The 16,167-nt window shown below is 37.4% G+C and overlaps 1 protein-coding gene across 1 annotated transcript in view; it reads right to left on the minus strand.

Moving 5' to 3' along the window:
* Positions 1-930: 930 nt before the first annotated feature.
* LOC141906223 (high affinity nerve growth factor receptor-like) overlaps positions 931-16,167 on the minus strand; it is a 55,892-nt gene continuing 40,655 nt past the window's right edge. Inside the window, exons 7-13 of the mRNA XM_074795465.1 lie at positions 15,785-15,925; positions 11,183-11,341; positions 10,744-10,878; positions 3,505-3,811; positions 3,195-3,432; positions 2,954-3,112; positions 931-1,186 (exon numbers count right to left, since the gene is read on the minus strand). Of these exons, the coding sequence (XP_074651566.1) occupies positions 992-1,186; positions 2,954-3,112; positions 3,195-3,432; positions 3,505-3,811; positions 10,744-10,878; positions 11,183-11,341; positions 15,785-15,925 (1,334 nt within the window). The 3' untranslated portion in view covers positions 931-991. The remainder of the gene's footprint in view (positions 1,187-2,953; positions 3,113-3,194; positions 3,433-3,504; positions 3,812-10,743; positions 10,879-11,182; positions 11,342-15,784; positions 15,926-16,167) is intronic.

The raw sequence follows: 16,167 nt of genomic DNA on the forward strand, positions 1-16,167 counted from the left end.
TTCCCCATTAAGAAACGTGTGCCTATACCCCTTATGCTTGCCGTGGTAACAGGTAAAAACCCCCCCGGTAAAAATCCCCCATAGGTAGAAATCTTTTGTAAAAAGTATTATCTGTTTTCATAGGTTTTTTACTTTAATTTGTTAGAGAACAGATATTGGGGGGTTTTTTTACCGTGGGGGGGGATTTTTACCTGGGGGATTTTTACCGTGTGGGATTTTTACCAAGGGGATTTTTACCGGGGGGATTTTACCTACATTCGCTTGCCGTACCTGGTCAAATTTATCTTGTCCAAATTGAGATGTCTCAAGTGAGTATCCAATTCTGTTGTAACGTAGGAGCACATCAAGTATGTGCTCAACTTCCACGGATCATTAAGAGTAACTAATGAAAATGTGGCCACTTGTTCCCACGTACACCATGAAGTAAGTCTGATCCAAATGGCACTGATCAATCCATGTCACTTCAATGGAATCTAAAGTCTTGAAATACAGCCTATACATTCTAACAAAAAGTCTCATCATCGCTAATTTGTAACGTCTACGAATATTTATTTAGTTAGCAGCACCAATGAACAGAAGCTGTTCTTACTTAACTATTGTCATTTTTGATCAAAATAATCTAACCTCGTTATGATTCACCAGAAGCACCAAAACATCAACCCTACATTTATTTATCAGTTTGAAAACTGTACCGGTGTATGCTTAACCTGTGAGATACCAGAGACAGTGCTATTAAGGCATTTTTTAGTAATATCTTATCACACCCGAAATCCACCACAAATGGTCTCCTAGGTCATATCGATATCACAGCTTTACTTTCATTCACACATTGACAAAACCTGAACACTAGATTTAGCGGCGACCGTTCACTCTTCCGCGATGAAAATGTCGTAGACACATATTGTTATCGACATAAAGGCGTACCATATTTATGTCACAGTTTGTCATTTTGTTATTATTTCATAATCATGTGATTCGATGTTCACATAATTCACTCAATGATATCAAGGTAAGTGTGAATTGGCTTCGATCGGTCTATCATCACTTTCAATCTAGCTTTGATCTCCGCCATAGTTAATCGTCCAAATGGCTGGCGATTCCAACAAGCGCGCATTATTTTATAGATTTCTTGTGGACAGTTTCGTGGAGCATCAAGTAATTTCCCATCCTGTATATACTGCACAACCTACAATGTATAAACACCAACTCGTTAGAAACAGGTTTCCATATTGTATCGCATCTTATGGTGATTTAGATTTGGTGAAAATACATGTACTCGAGCGATCTAAAACGTTTCTACAGGGCATCTCCCCTTATGGTACAGCCCCCGGCTTGGAGATGTCCGTTTCTTAAATTGTATTTATGTGTGTATATGAATTATTTGTAATTAGAGAGAATAAAGCATATTCATTCATTCATTCATTCTACTGACACTTATGTAATACTGTGGAAAAATGAAAGCGTAAGCTCTACTACGATCCTCCGGCCTATTTGAAAGAGTAAATATCACGCTAATGTATCAGCCATTATATCAACGGTGGCTGATTCTAGTTGAAATTGAAAACAAATCTGACATTCAAGCTCCACCATATTTCAAAAAGGTTTCACCGTGGCGTTAAAACGAGAAGGACCACGTTGACACCAAAAACTTGTTTTAACGAAGCGTTATAACGAAGTAGTGTAAAACGTTTTAAGTATTGGCGGATATCGAGCGTCATCAACTGGGAGGTGGGACAAGACAGATAGAGAGGAACGTATTTGTACTCTATGTAACAATGGTGTCGGTGATGAATATCATTATCTTTTTTGTTGTATTTATTTTAGCGATGTAAGAATGCGCCTAATCCCCCAATATTTTTGGATTAATCCAAATCCCTTCAAATTCAGAGCTTTAATGCAACAGAAAAATGAATATGTATTAAAAGATTTGTGTACTTTTGTATCAACTGTTATGAAAACATTCGCTTAAATTTCCGGCCATCTGTAAGCATACATGTACCATTTTTGGTTTTTCTTGTAATTTTCTTGTATTACGCTCTAATTGTCATGTAAATGACCTGAGTTTATCGTAAATAAAGTAAAGTAAAATCTATTTTGTTTTCAATGTGGTGCGAATTAGCCAACGAAATTCATTTTTTTCAGGCCACGCAACGATAGTACACCCGGTTTGCGTCAAAAAAGCGTTTAACGCCACGTTGGTGTCACGTTTAAACTGGCGCAAATTGGGTAGTGACTGATTCAGAGACTCCCTACTCTAAGAAACTGGAAGCCGGAAACGGATGAAAGCTTCTGGTCTAAGTCCATCGGAAACTAGATTGAGGACGCTAGCGGAGTTTTTCTACCACAAGGCGAATTTCTGGGAGCGGTTTGGTGATTGATCTTGCGATTTTCCGACCGAAAGCTACGTACGTAGCATCCTCGATTTAATCAGCGAGGGATAACGCATAATCGGTAGGCGGGGCACCAAAAGAAAAGAAAGGAAAAACCTCGGCAGTGGCCCCTCTGTTCCTCCTACCCAATCAGCCGCGGAGACCCTATCATTACAATATGTTGCATAATAGACCTCATTCACGGGTCACAGGTACACGTCGAAAAGTTTTGTATATCTGATACAATTTCTCTCGGATTTCGAGTTCAGCTCTTGCTTGCCTTTCATGTTACCGCCACAGATTTAGTCTCTTATTTTTTTCAACCGGGTAATCGTGTTTGAACTATATATTTTATTGTTGCAAGCTAACACGGATGAACCGACTTGACGAGGTGTGAATTGATGAACTGTTTTAACTTCGTATTAACGCGAATCAACGGTTTTAACGTGGCTTTCAACAGATGAACGGTTTTAGATATGATTTTCTAAAAAAATACACATAAATAGTTACTGTCAGGTTGAATACATAACATTAGTTTCATCAGTAGTATTCAAACCAATTTTCTGTATAAACGTTTTTCTTACCTCATGATTTGATAAATCGTACCAAGGCTGCTTCCCATACGTGTAGATTTCCCACAATACCACGCCATAACTCCAGACGTCTGATTCGATGGTGAATTTCCTATACATGACACTTTCGGGGGGCATCCAACGAACCGGTAACATCGTCTGTCCACCGACCTATTCACAGAAACAATTCAACAATTCATGTATTTTAACTACGGTTCTGTTCGTACAGTGTGATTAACCTTGATATTACTACCTTATAATAATCAGCGCTGTAGATATCACGAGACATTCCGAAATCTCCTATTTTCACGATGAAGTTTTCACCAACGAGGCAATTTCTTGTAGCCAGATCTCGATGAACAAAGTGTTGGGATGCCAGATAGTTCATTCCTTCGGCTATTTGCCAACTGATATGTAGCAACTCGGCTGCGGTGAGTTGGGCAATATCAACTGGGTCTCTGCACAGAAAAGCAGCATCGGGTCCGTGGGACCTACGTAGACACGTATTAATTAATGTAAATTTATATCTACAATGTATTCAGAGTTCTCGTCGCCTTATTTACCTTAGATAGTTGTTTAAATCTCCATTTTCCATGTATTCAAATATCATCATTAACGGTTCACGGTCCGCACAAACGCCGTAAAAGTTAACTATATTTTCGTGATGCAGATATGTCAACAGTTCCACCTCCCGATCAAATGTTTTCCTTGCATCTTCCATCGTGCAATCTTTCAGTGTTTTAACAGCCACCAGGGTGCTCTGTTCACCGTCCTCTAAACCGACGCATCTACCAAGATACACTCGACCAAAGGCGCCTTCTCCGAGCTCACGAATAAACGTTATACACTCTAAATTCACATGTCGTATAACTATAATTCAAAAGAGTAATAAGCAATCAGGGCCAGAAAAAAACCAGACAAAAACTTCAAAAGTTCATAAATTTCAATTTCGATGAAGAGATAATGCGATATTTGAATAGTTACTTAATATGGCTGGCAACAATTGGAATGAATAGAATGTAAAGTTGCTAAATGTAAAAAATGAATATGTGAGGACTCACTTCTCATGATGGCTCCAAATAAATTGAAATCCATTGATTGAAAAGATCGTAAAGTTTTCAACATTCATTCATGCCATTAACTTCTCCATTTTCACCAACATTCAAAGCTTTTGATAAACGATTTAAAACACAAATCACAACGGTAATACAACGACATTAATGCACCGTAACCATAAGCAACTTATCACACTTCATATTCTATCCCCGCCACCGAACGGAGATTTTATTACCACCACTGCTCAATTTTCAAATATTAACCATTACCCTGTCCCATACGTAGTTGTCACCTTGGACTCCAGCAACACTTTCTGCATTTGTGAATTAGGGTTAACAGCCGAGTTAAGATAAGTTCATTTCCAATGAGCTCTCGGTCATATCTCAACTCACTGTTGAACTGGGTCTAGGGTAAGAATAAAATCATGTGTGATGTTATTAACCCACAGGTAACCCACGACTGTCAAACTGGTTGTAAAATGAATGAACGAAATCGATCAATCTATGCGGTTGTTCTTGCTGATCAATTGAATCAAAATAGGCTACAATTACCATGAAATAGATTGTTATTGAACTTGTTGATTTGCTCGCAACCTCTGTATGAAAGTCGGCATAAGGAATATTTAGACTGCATTCCGAAATTCCGCCGCACCCTGAAAGCAGGACAAGTTTGGATTTTTTAAATTTCTCCGTAATTTTCTGGTTGTCAGTGTTATTTTTCGGGAAGATATGATGGTTGATTCGACCATAACCTGAAAATCAGGGTAATAAAACACTAGAAAGCCAAAACAAGAAGAAAGCTGAATTTGAACAAAGAACTAAGTAATAGACGAATATGTTTGTTTTTTTTTCAAGACGCCAATTCCCCGAAAAAATGTCTTTTTGGCGCGCTAAAACAACAGTTAAACAAACTGTTCAACAACGGTAATATCGATTCTTTCCAATTCAGGTCTGCCATAACGAAAACTGATTTTTACCGTGGCTAAAGTTTTCTTTCTTCTTGGGGTGTGGTCGACAAAAGGATATTCAGTTTTGATTGGGCCTCAAAACGAAAGTTTTTCTTCGTGGTACACCAAAACGAGAAATTCTCTAATGTTTCAAATCCTTTTTTTCCAGTAATCGTCATTCTCATCCATTTTTGCTGTTTTTTTCTATTTTTCTATCACCATCTACGGCAAACCCAAAAAGGCAAAACGACAAGCCCGTAAGAGTTCACCCCTGCCAAATGCCTGTCTGTGTTATTTCAACGAAAAATTGTACTGTGTAAATTAAGCAGAAAGTGTCACATTTAACACACAAATTGCAATTTTTATGTTATATGTGACACTTTCTGCTTTACTTTATACTTTCACTTTTTATTTGATTTACACAGATTATGTTTGTGCGGTGCATTTCCACAAACTGAATTAACTGAGGTTGAATGATCAAACCTTAGATGCTAAGACTTAATTAAGGGTTTAATTCTTGTCAAATTGGCCTCGATATTGTGTTACTATCAGCGACCTTCTCTGATTATCAAATAATGACGATGTTTATCCTCTCGAAAGCATTTTGCTATTTTCGCACCTCGAAGTAAATGCCTGTGCGATGTCGCCAAAATGATTAATCGTTTAGCTTTTGAGGTCATTGAATTTCGATTCGTTAGAATATCTCTTCTGCAACTTGCACAACAGCTTCCACCTTACCAAGGTCCACGCGAGTAATGTGGTCCCATAATTTTCTTCAATTAGACGCTAATGATGTGAACGTCATCTTCGAATTTCCATTCGTCTCAACCGCATTCTCATCTTGTAGAAGAACTGGTAGTTTTAATCAAAATGATAGGAGTTTCCGCCATTTTGCAGAAATTCTATCATTATTCCCATCCACCACACAGGAGTATTCCAAACTTGATATCTCCGTCAGTTCTTATCGGATCTTCATGATATTTTTGGAATGTATTCAGCTCCTTCATTGTCACAAAGCAATCTTTGAATTTTCGTCCGTTATTTAAAGGGAAAGTTAACTTAGCACCTCTCTAGGATCAACCGTCTTAGCCGTGGGGTATATATGGGATAGAGATAGAGTGGTTCCCTCGCACGACTTGGGCGCTTCAAATGATACGTAACCCCTTTGGCTCTCCGGTAGTGCCACCTTCCCAAGGAAAATGGAAAATATAATAGTGTGCGCACACCCTGCATGCAGCCTCGATAGCAATTTTAGGTTCAAGGCCAAATTGATTTCACGACGGGAATAATACATAGGAATTAGAGAAAAGAAATCAAATTTACAATCGTTTCAACAAGCACAATTACACCGTATGAAAAGGAAATGAATGAAGCTTTCTACGCATGGATCTAAAAAAGAAAGCGCTACCACGTGGAATTTAACCCATAATGGTTGGGTTGATCAAATATTTACAGACTATAGATGACATCCAGAGGTTCATAAGCATCAACATTGCTATCAGGCTTGCGGTAAATGGTCACTATTAGAGAATCATAACCTTGGTGTCAGTCATGAAGTCGAATTACCAAAAGGGACGAGATTACCAGTTTTCCGTTAAGTTTATGGAATTTGATTATAGATAATGTTGAGGGTGCAAGTTTTTTTATAGATAAAAGGCGAGCTGTCTAGTTGCACTGCCAAAAAAGTCATTATTTCTTTCTTCTTGCATTGCCTACAATATTCTAATGTGATACCAAAATATCATACAAAACGATGTGATTTATAAGTAAAAGGTTGACTCTATTTAGTGTCTATGTTGTCTATTAAGATTAATTCCTTTTCTTGCTTATATTTTCTTAGAACTGAGCATGTGATTGATTACTAGTGAACTTAAAACAAACCTTGCATATAAAAGAAAGTATTTCTGATGTCAGGTATATAATAGAGTTATGCGATGTAACAGGCTGGCATGCAGTGGATGACACAAATCTACTGGAGGAGTGCAGAAAAACATAAATTCGAGGGTAACGGAGTTTATTCCATCAATTTAGAAAATATAATTGACATAAGGAGCTCAATCCGATTAGACAGATAGCTTTCGATCGTCGCTTCCTCGATGACTATAATATCGATGTATATGTTGGTCGATAGTACTATGACCTGGTAAAACCTGATTACTTGGAGCAGCTATTATCTTAAGCATCTTGTTTGTAATGAGATTATCCTTTCATGCTTGTCAAGGTTTCTTCATAGCCATTAGAATCTTGTATACATCTCCATAACCAATAGGATGAGTAACCTCTATCTGCAGCTATTGGAGAAATGGTGACAGGCATAGCCGGTGATTCTGTGTGATTCCATATTTTTGGCATTGGTTCTTAGAAAGTGGTTTCCTATACGGGATCGATGTATATCGGGATCACTGACTAGAATTTGATACCCAAAAGTTTTTTATGAGCCTCCAGTATCGTTTAGAGTTTGTGCTATGATCATCAAGGTTTTGAAGAATTCTAGCATGAAAAGCCAAAACGATTTCCCGACCCACCACAGTAACCCAAACCCAGTTTTTATTACATTTATACAAACGATTTCTCGAAGTAATAGCACGTTGCACTCTATCTGCAATGCAAAGTCCGCCATTTCTTTTATGCTTGATCACCCGGTTAGGAATACAAAATTTTGAGAAACTTCGCAACTGTGAGGCACAATAATAGCCATATGAAGTTTGTAATTATGGTGGCTGATAAGGGCCATAGCGTAAAATTCCTGGTATTCAAATCAAGGCGCCAGAACGTCAGTACGCCAAAACGAAAAAAAGGTCCAATTTTCTCTGAAAGTCCGTTTTGGCGCCCCGAATTTTCTTTTTGAATTTTCTTTTTGTTTTGGCGCGCTTAAACGAATTTTCAAAGAAAATGAGACGGTTTTTTTTCGTTTTGGCGTTCTGGTATGAAATTCCTGGGATGCATATCAGGATATGCATACCAGGAATTTCACGCTATGGCCCGAATCAGCCACCATATGTAATCGTTAACAACGGTGCTTCAATCAAGTTCGTTTATAGTTTCATTGAGCATGGTCGAGTCACAAAGATCATAACTCCTGATAATTATGAGTTATCGGGTATAGGGAGTTTGACGAACAAATCGAAAGCAAAGTGCAATGATACAAAAAGCCAATTGGGGATCGATATAAAAAGAAATGAAGCCAGCAGAATCGGTCACTAAGATCAATGTATGAATTCGATCTTTGGGTTATACGAGCATGTTCACTGACGAGCTAATTTAGATTGAGGCTTTTAAGAATATCGTTAAACCCTTTTAAGAACAAGACTGCTAGGTCTATAAAGAACCGTTGTCTACCCCAACTGAAGGATTCTGTTAAATTTCTATCGGAATAGTATTTCATTACACTAAAAATCAATTCTAATGCAGAACGATTATTGAAAAGGCACAAGCATAACGGCGCGACAATTCCCTTCAAATAGACACATTTTTTCTTTCACTTTGTATAAAGCCGTGACAAAGGCAATACCCCGCTACGTATACATTTTTGCGATGCGAAGTCGTGCACCAAAATGTCAGCAGTTGGCATCACGGAACGATTTTGAAGTGCGTGCTTGCAGGAACGAGCAGAATTTTACTTCGATTGAATTGAAATTCAATATTGAAAATTCTACATTCTTATGGTATATTGGCATATTCGTTAGAATGTTCAAAGATTCAAACACATAAATGGAAAAACTCATAAAATCATAGAATTTCCAATCGATTTTTCGCGAACACCGTTTCAAAAACATCACAGTACTTTAGATTATTAGGTTCCTATTGTTTTGACTCATAGCATGCGACGATTTTAACCCAGAGCCCGATTTTGAGTCATCCTACTCCGCCATCCTGAATCTATTTCGATTATTTTTGTAAACTTTTCTTATGTCAATTTCATAGATATAAGCGAGAAGATAGTTTTACCACAAAACTCGTTTATTTCTAAAAATAATAATAAAACATTAATAAACAGTCTCCCTTCCCTCCCCCAACAGGTGGATTTTATAAGCGAATTGATTTACGCCGAATTTTATGTATAGTGTGCCATGGGCCGTGAGGTATTTCGGCGAATCGAACATTCTATTTACCAGAGCTAAATATTAATGCTCGATTTCTAATAAGCGATTGCCAAATGTTAGACTTGTACATGTACGTAATATGAGAGATAGTGGATAACGTGTATAATTGTAGTTCGCATTGTTATTGAAAATCATGTTTAATGGATTATCGGTATTTCAGGCTTCACCCGAGATTTTTACGTCGTAATATGTAATATCCACACACCAGATGATTACATTAACTATCAAAATCGGTTTATTGGAGAGGGAGAGGGAGAGGGAGAGGGAGAGGGAGAGGGAGAGGGAGAGGGAGAGGGAGAGGGAGAGGGAGAGGCAGAGGGAGAGGCAGAGGGAGAGGCAGAGGGAGAGGCAGAGGGAGAGGCAGAGGGAGAGGCAGTAGGAGAGGCAGTAGGAGAGGCAGAGGGAGAGGCAGAGGGAGAGGCAGAGGGAGAGGCAGAGGGAGAGGAAGAGGGAGAGGCAGAGGGAGAGGGAGAGTTATTTCGAAAAATTATTTCGAGAAATTATTTCGTTTTTGCGCGCTAAAGATTCGTTTTTGGGTGCTATTTATATATGGCCCGAATCAGCCATCATACTACACCCTGTCATTTTTGAACAGGTTAAGTTTTTAAAGTTGTGAAACTCGGCAATGGAATAAGACCACATAAGGCCATCTTCAGTCTGTATGTTTCATATAGTCTCTATAGCATCCATTGCAGTTTTAGCGATTAGGATACATTTTCTAATATGCCCACTTGGTGGAGATTAGGTAAAATAATGAATTCATACTCTAGAATATTAGTTATATGATATCATAATTCATATGACACACAATCTCAGATTATCTCTAATAATGCGCCGATCCGAAAAGTGACGTGCACTGTGGTTGTACTTCCGGTTTGTATTCATGTACAAAGTGCAAACATGCTTAGTAAAAACGACGAAGTCGTTTCTAAATGCAATAAAGTACACATTTAGACCTACCATATCCAACGACACAACAGCAGCAACAACGGTAATGTCCAGGGCCGTACCCAGCGGGTAGCAGATATTTTGGAGAAATACCCTTTTAGCAAATTTTATTGTCTTATCCTAACTGCACTTTTTGGTTTCTCTGCCCCTCCAACCCCAACAAATTTTAAATGCTAGGTACGGCCCCGATGTCAACTCCATAAAAAGTATTTCAATCACATACCAACTTGTTCTTCACAATCATTTTTTGGTCCAGATTTGTTGATGTAGTTTGGGTTTTCGACGACGTTGATCGCATGTAATGAGCTTAACGGCATTAGTTCGGACATAGTTAGTTTATTGATATCAGCTGTAGCTGCCCTGTAGCCTAATTTACCTCGTGGACAATAACCGGAATCTGAGTGCTGCCTGTATCGACAATACAGCGCTACGCCTATGAACAACGCTACGGTAAAACCTACGATCGTAGCTGGCACGACGATCGTCAACTAAAAAGAATAGGACAGTAGGAATTTCAGCAGGTCGTCAAATATCTAGGAGTATTCAATGTGTTATGTCAATAGTTAGTAATAAGTATACGGAGCTAAATCAAGATGATTGATACGCTTGCTATAACAGGTTGGTTTCGTCACAAAAAGACTGGAAATATGATATACGTAAGAATATCACCAAGTAAGCGCATACGCCAATATGATTCATTTTTTCTATGGCCTGAATCAGCCGCCATTAATTCTATGATAGTAATATACTTGCATTCACTGCAGGTGGCAGTTGTTTCTCGTCGGATTTTTCATTAGTAACATCTTGTATAGGATAAAAGTTATTCGGAGGGGTTTCAATCGACGGTTGTTTCGGCCTATTGCTCGATCCGTGTGGTGAAAAACCTGAAAAATAACCAGGATACTCAAATATATGATACTAGTACGGAAGCGATAAAGCTAGACTGTAAGAAATATTAGATTTATTGACATTTCGTTTGACACATATTATATAATATGGTATCATCATCGCTATTAGAGCTTTATTTTGATTGTTTACTACTTTTTATACAGGAAGACCCTCATGACTACTCTTTTCCTCACACGCTCCCACGGTTAACCGAATTTGTTAAAACGTCTGGGAAGATTGAAATGAATGTTACTGGAGCCATTATTGAGATATACGTCTGGAAAGTTTGGTAAAGCAAACCTGATTTGTAAAAAGTAGCATTGACTGTGATGTTAGCTTCTCCGTGCTTATTCGCTACAACTATCGTATAGAATCCATTGTTTCCATAATGTGTATGCTTGAATTTCAAGCAAGCGTGATAACTTCCTTTTTCCGGTTCGACTTTCACCAGCAATTCCTCTAAAACACAAATTAACCTCAGTTGAGAATACGAAAATTTTGTGAAATTATTATCGAGTAACGATATATTGATTAATCTGAATGTTGATATAGTATATGAAGATTAGCCCGCATTCCTCGCATTTTGAAATACGACCACCTCACTTATGATTCATCGTTTTAAAGAAATAGCCTACTATAGAATTTCCCATGATATGTAAGATGCATTCTACATTACTATGTTCTGGCCGGTATGTCTTGGGGCGTTTTCACATCATACAGAAAATCCGAACCATACCCTCCCTACGGATTTTTTATTTCGTCAAGTTGGGAATGCGTTGTTAGCATAGTCAAATATGAGACGAGCAGGATTGAATGAAGGAAAGAACTGGTCTTTAGATATCGCGTGTGTATCAATTTATCAATTTTCAGGGAAAAGTCTCTTAATCCCATTAGCAGATATAGACGAAAATGCGTTTTCCAGCAATTTGTAGGTGGCGCTTTTAGAAAATCATAAAATTTACCCAGTTGCGATGCATTAAAACAAGTGTCTTGCCTAGAGCTATCGAACATCACTGCAGGTCCACTATTCTTTTTCTCACGGTTAAGGAGCAAAACCTTCATTAAAATAAGAATCCAAATTGCTTTGACGCTGCGGCCATGAACAATATCATCAACCGACGCTATTCAAGTAACCCTCACGCATTCTATGCAATAAAGAAGTTTCCAGTTTCTAGGCGCCATTTTGTGGCGGTCCCGCGAGGTCCCCATTGTTGCGATAATTTGCGCTCATTTTTAAAACATAAGTTTAGATTGAATATCATATAGTTCTGCAGTCCCTTGCTCGACGAAATCAATTTACACACCATTTTAAAGGAAATGAAATGCAGATATTTGCTGGCGATTCTTGGAATTTTTGAACGCAACAATTGAGAACAGTGACGATGTGAAACCAAGGACCGCATATCTTAACCGTGCGTAAAAGAAATCGCAATATTTATTAATTTTAAAATATCTAAGTATCTCTTAAAGCTATATTTCCAATTTTCACAGAGGTTAAAGAGGGTTATTAAAGCCTGCGTTGAATTTTCTAAAATATCTTTCCTGACGACTGATCTGTACCCGCTTGAGTTTGTGATTACGCGCAAAAGGGGTCTCCCACTGCGCACTGTAAATGCGAAGACCTCGGGGGCATTATGTTCTCTAAAGCCCGACATTATCCCACATTCGGGACTGTGAATGGGTTGATTTTACGGCTGAGTCGACATGTTTCAACAATTTTTAACTGTTCATTTTTGAATATTTGAAGACTTATGAACTAAAAATTACTTAAATTTTTGATTTATTTTGAGAAAGTCACAAAACATTTGAGACTGCGTTAATAGTGGTGCGGATTCTTATGAACGCAAACGGTTCGAGACACGTGCGATGATGATAATAAAAACGTTGGTAAATATACTAGCTATCAGCCCGGAGGCCACAGCGTAGTTGACTATGCGATTATAGATTATAAGTTAGTTACATGTCTTACTAGGTAATTAATATTTCAGAACAACTTCCTTTCACTGACCATTCTATCATCCAAATCTCAATACGTAGCCAATTTAATGATATTGAACCAAACAATTCTTCAAATGCGTCTGTTAACAATACAACTATTTGCAAAAAAATTAGGTGGCGTAAAGCGAAGGAAGAAGATTTTTGTCAGTACATTGGATCAGACCATGCTCAGTCAACGCTCAATGATATAATCAACTCTGGCGTCAATAGAAACCATGACATTTTTTTTGTTTTTTTTTTGTTAGCGCTATAGACATATTGGTGAATGAATTCTCCTCGTGCTTACAATTAGCCGTCAGTGACATACACGACCCAGCTATATGTGACCGCGCAACTAGTCGGCCGAGAACCTGGTATAATGCCACATGCAGAAAAGCCAGAACTAAATTCAGTCGAGCAGTACATAGGTACAAATTGTACTCTAGCGAAATTAATCACTATTTGGTAAGAGAGGCCAGGGCTGAGTATAAAACTGCCATAAATAATGCTAAAAGAACTTTCGAGGAACAGAATCTAAACGATTTACTGGAGGATTTGCAATCCGGTAATACCCGAAATACCCGTATGGTAAAGGTTTAAAGGTTGTAAGCACGAGGAGAACATTCTGCCTAATCCCGAGGCACTGTATACACATTTTCAGAATCTTTCATACCAAAATGATAAGGAGGGAGATTTATTCGATGATTTTCTGGATGCTGATCATATGCTTGATATGCCTATTACACAAGACGAAGTCTCGGGCTATAAAATCGCTTAAAAGAAACAAATCAGTCGGTATTGATGGCCTAAAAGGTGACATTTTTATAGCCGGTGGGAACTCGATTTTACAACAGTTAACTATTTTATTCAACATTATTTTAGACAGCGGTATCTACCCTGAATCTTGGAGCTTGGGATATATTGTTCCTATTCATAAAAGTGGTTTACGTAATGTAGCTAATAACTATAGGGGTATCGCCCTCTTATCAGTGTTTGGAAAACTATTTTCTACCATATTAAACAGTGGTTATCCTCCTGGTGCGATGCATTCTCCATTGTAAGCGCATCTCAAGCGGGTTTCCGATAGTCATATAGCACGAATGATCAAATTTTTGTTTTGAATGCTATCATAAATCATGTAGTTTACGTTAAACATAGAAAGCTCTATGTAGCCTTTTTTAGATTTTACGAAAGCTTTCGATCTGGTAGACCGAAGAAAGCTTCTTCAACAACTTGTATTATCTGGTATCGACGGAAAGATTTTACTAATTATAAAATCTATGTACACAAATACAAGATCTTGTATCAAGGCTAACGATACATTTTCAAATTTTTGTACCTGTAATGTAGGGGTGCGACAAGGAGAATGTTTATCTCCTTTACTATCCTCCTTGTTTATCAATGACATGGAGGAATGTAATCCGATCGGAAAACTATGAAGGTATTGACATTGGATTGTGATGCTACTCCTTTATGCAGATGATACAGCCGTATTAGCTGATTCTGAGGGAAATTAACAAGATGCTCTCAATAGTATTTATGAATATTGCAGATTAAAAGGTTTAGATATTAGTTACGATAAAACGAAGATCGTAATATACCGTATCGGAAATCTATCAATACAAGGTTACCTAATTTTTATATAAATAGACGACTCATTGAGTGTACTAATAGTTTCAAATACCTTGGTCTTGTATTTAACTTTAATGGCAAACATAAAGCAGCCATAGATGCCATCTTAATTAAGTAAAGGAGTAGCATCCTATCAATATGCATTTTTGAAAGATATACAAGAATTCCCAAATATTACGTCGGAGTTAGCCTTAAAATTTTTTTAAAGTATGGTCGTACCTGTGCTTCAGTACGGGTGTAAAATATGGGGTTTCCAACATCAGCAGAAATTGGAGAGGATAGTGACTAAGTACTGTGAACTGTAGTCTGAACCAGTCGTTGTTACCGGTTCACTACAACGTCTGACGCAAAAGTATCATATAGAGGTTGACTCCTGTTAATTGCAATGTAACGACTGATTTTACTGTCAAATCAAACCTTTGTACTAAAACAAATAAATTAGTTACCTTATTGACCTTGAAAACGTGTTTTATAACAATATTTTTGATGATTTAAATCGCAAACCGGAGAATTTATTGATTTGATTTGAATTGATTGCCAAAATCGGGATTTCCAATACGGACTAAATTAATAACATGCAAAAATTCAATATGTCTCTCTAAAATTACTCTAAATGTTATTTTTTGTTGATTAAACGCATAAATTTTGGTCAATCTTAACCTAAGAATTTGAAACAAGAAAAATATCTGCATTGGCATCAACGTCAGTCCAAGTTGAAGTCCAGTCCGTATTCTACACTCCCACCATGCACCACGAAACGCCACCATATTTGTTATGTTGCTTCACTTCAACAATCTTTAAGGCGAACTAGTCAAAAGTTTTGAGCTACTACGATCGTCAAAAGCTACTTAGGATTACAAATTTATGCACAAACAATAGTTAACTTCCATCTGATTACAGAACTGTCAGTTTGATGTAAGTTGATGGTGTCTTAAGGGGTGAAATAGACGCTCAAAGCCTCGTCCCTCAAAATGAAGGACGAAAATTAACCTTTTATGAGCACTTTCGCCCTAGACGTTGTTTGTAGAACGACGGCTAGGTACAAGACTATGTTAACTGCTAATGGGAGTTAAACAAACTACACCGGATTTCTTTGTGAATTTGGTATTTTTCCTCTTTTCGTACAATTAAACTAAACTAAATTACATAAAAGGTCTCTCACTAAAGATATATATATATATATATATATATATATATATATATATATATATATATATATATATATATATATATATATATATATATATATATATATATATATATATATATATATTCCATAATTTTGTATATTACCTATGTTGCCGTATGGTCTCTTGAGTAGTTTATTATTGAATAGTATCGACTTCAGTTCGGGCATCGGCATTCCATGGACAGAATACCGTATGCACCAACTAAAATAACTCATAAATCCTCCGCTAACGATCGTAGGTGCACCTGAAATGATACATGTGACATATGATATTGTATATCAGCTGATCATGCCATTTTCACGAAGACAGTCGGATTCAAGGAATCTCTTCGCATCGATCAGTAGGTCTTGTTACGAGAGCCTACCGTCGTAATTACGTATATCAATACTCGCAATATCCTTTAGCCATGTAAAACAATATTCAGGGTCTTCTGTCTAATTCGTTATTCTTGTAATTAAATGGTGTTTCATTTTTCGGAATATCACC

The sequence above is a fragment of the Tubulanus polymorphus genome, chromosome 5, assembly GCF_964204645.1.
Source record: "Tubulanus polymorphus chromosome 5, tnTubPoly1.2, whole genome shotgun sequence".
NCBI classification, from domain to species: domain Eukaryota; kingdom Metazoa; phylum Nemertea; class Palaeonemertea; order Tubulaniformes; family Tubulanidae; genus Tubulanus; species Tubulanus polymorphus.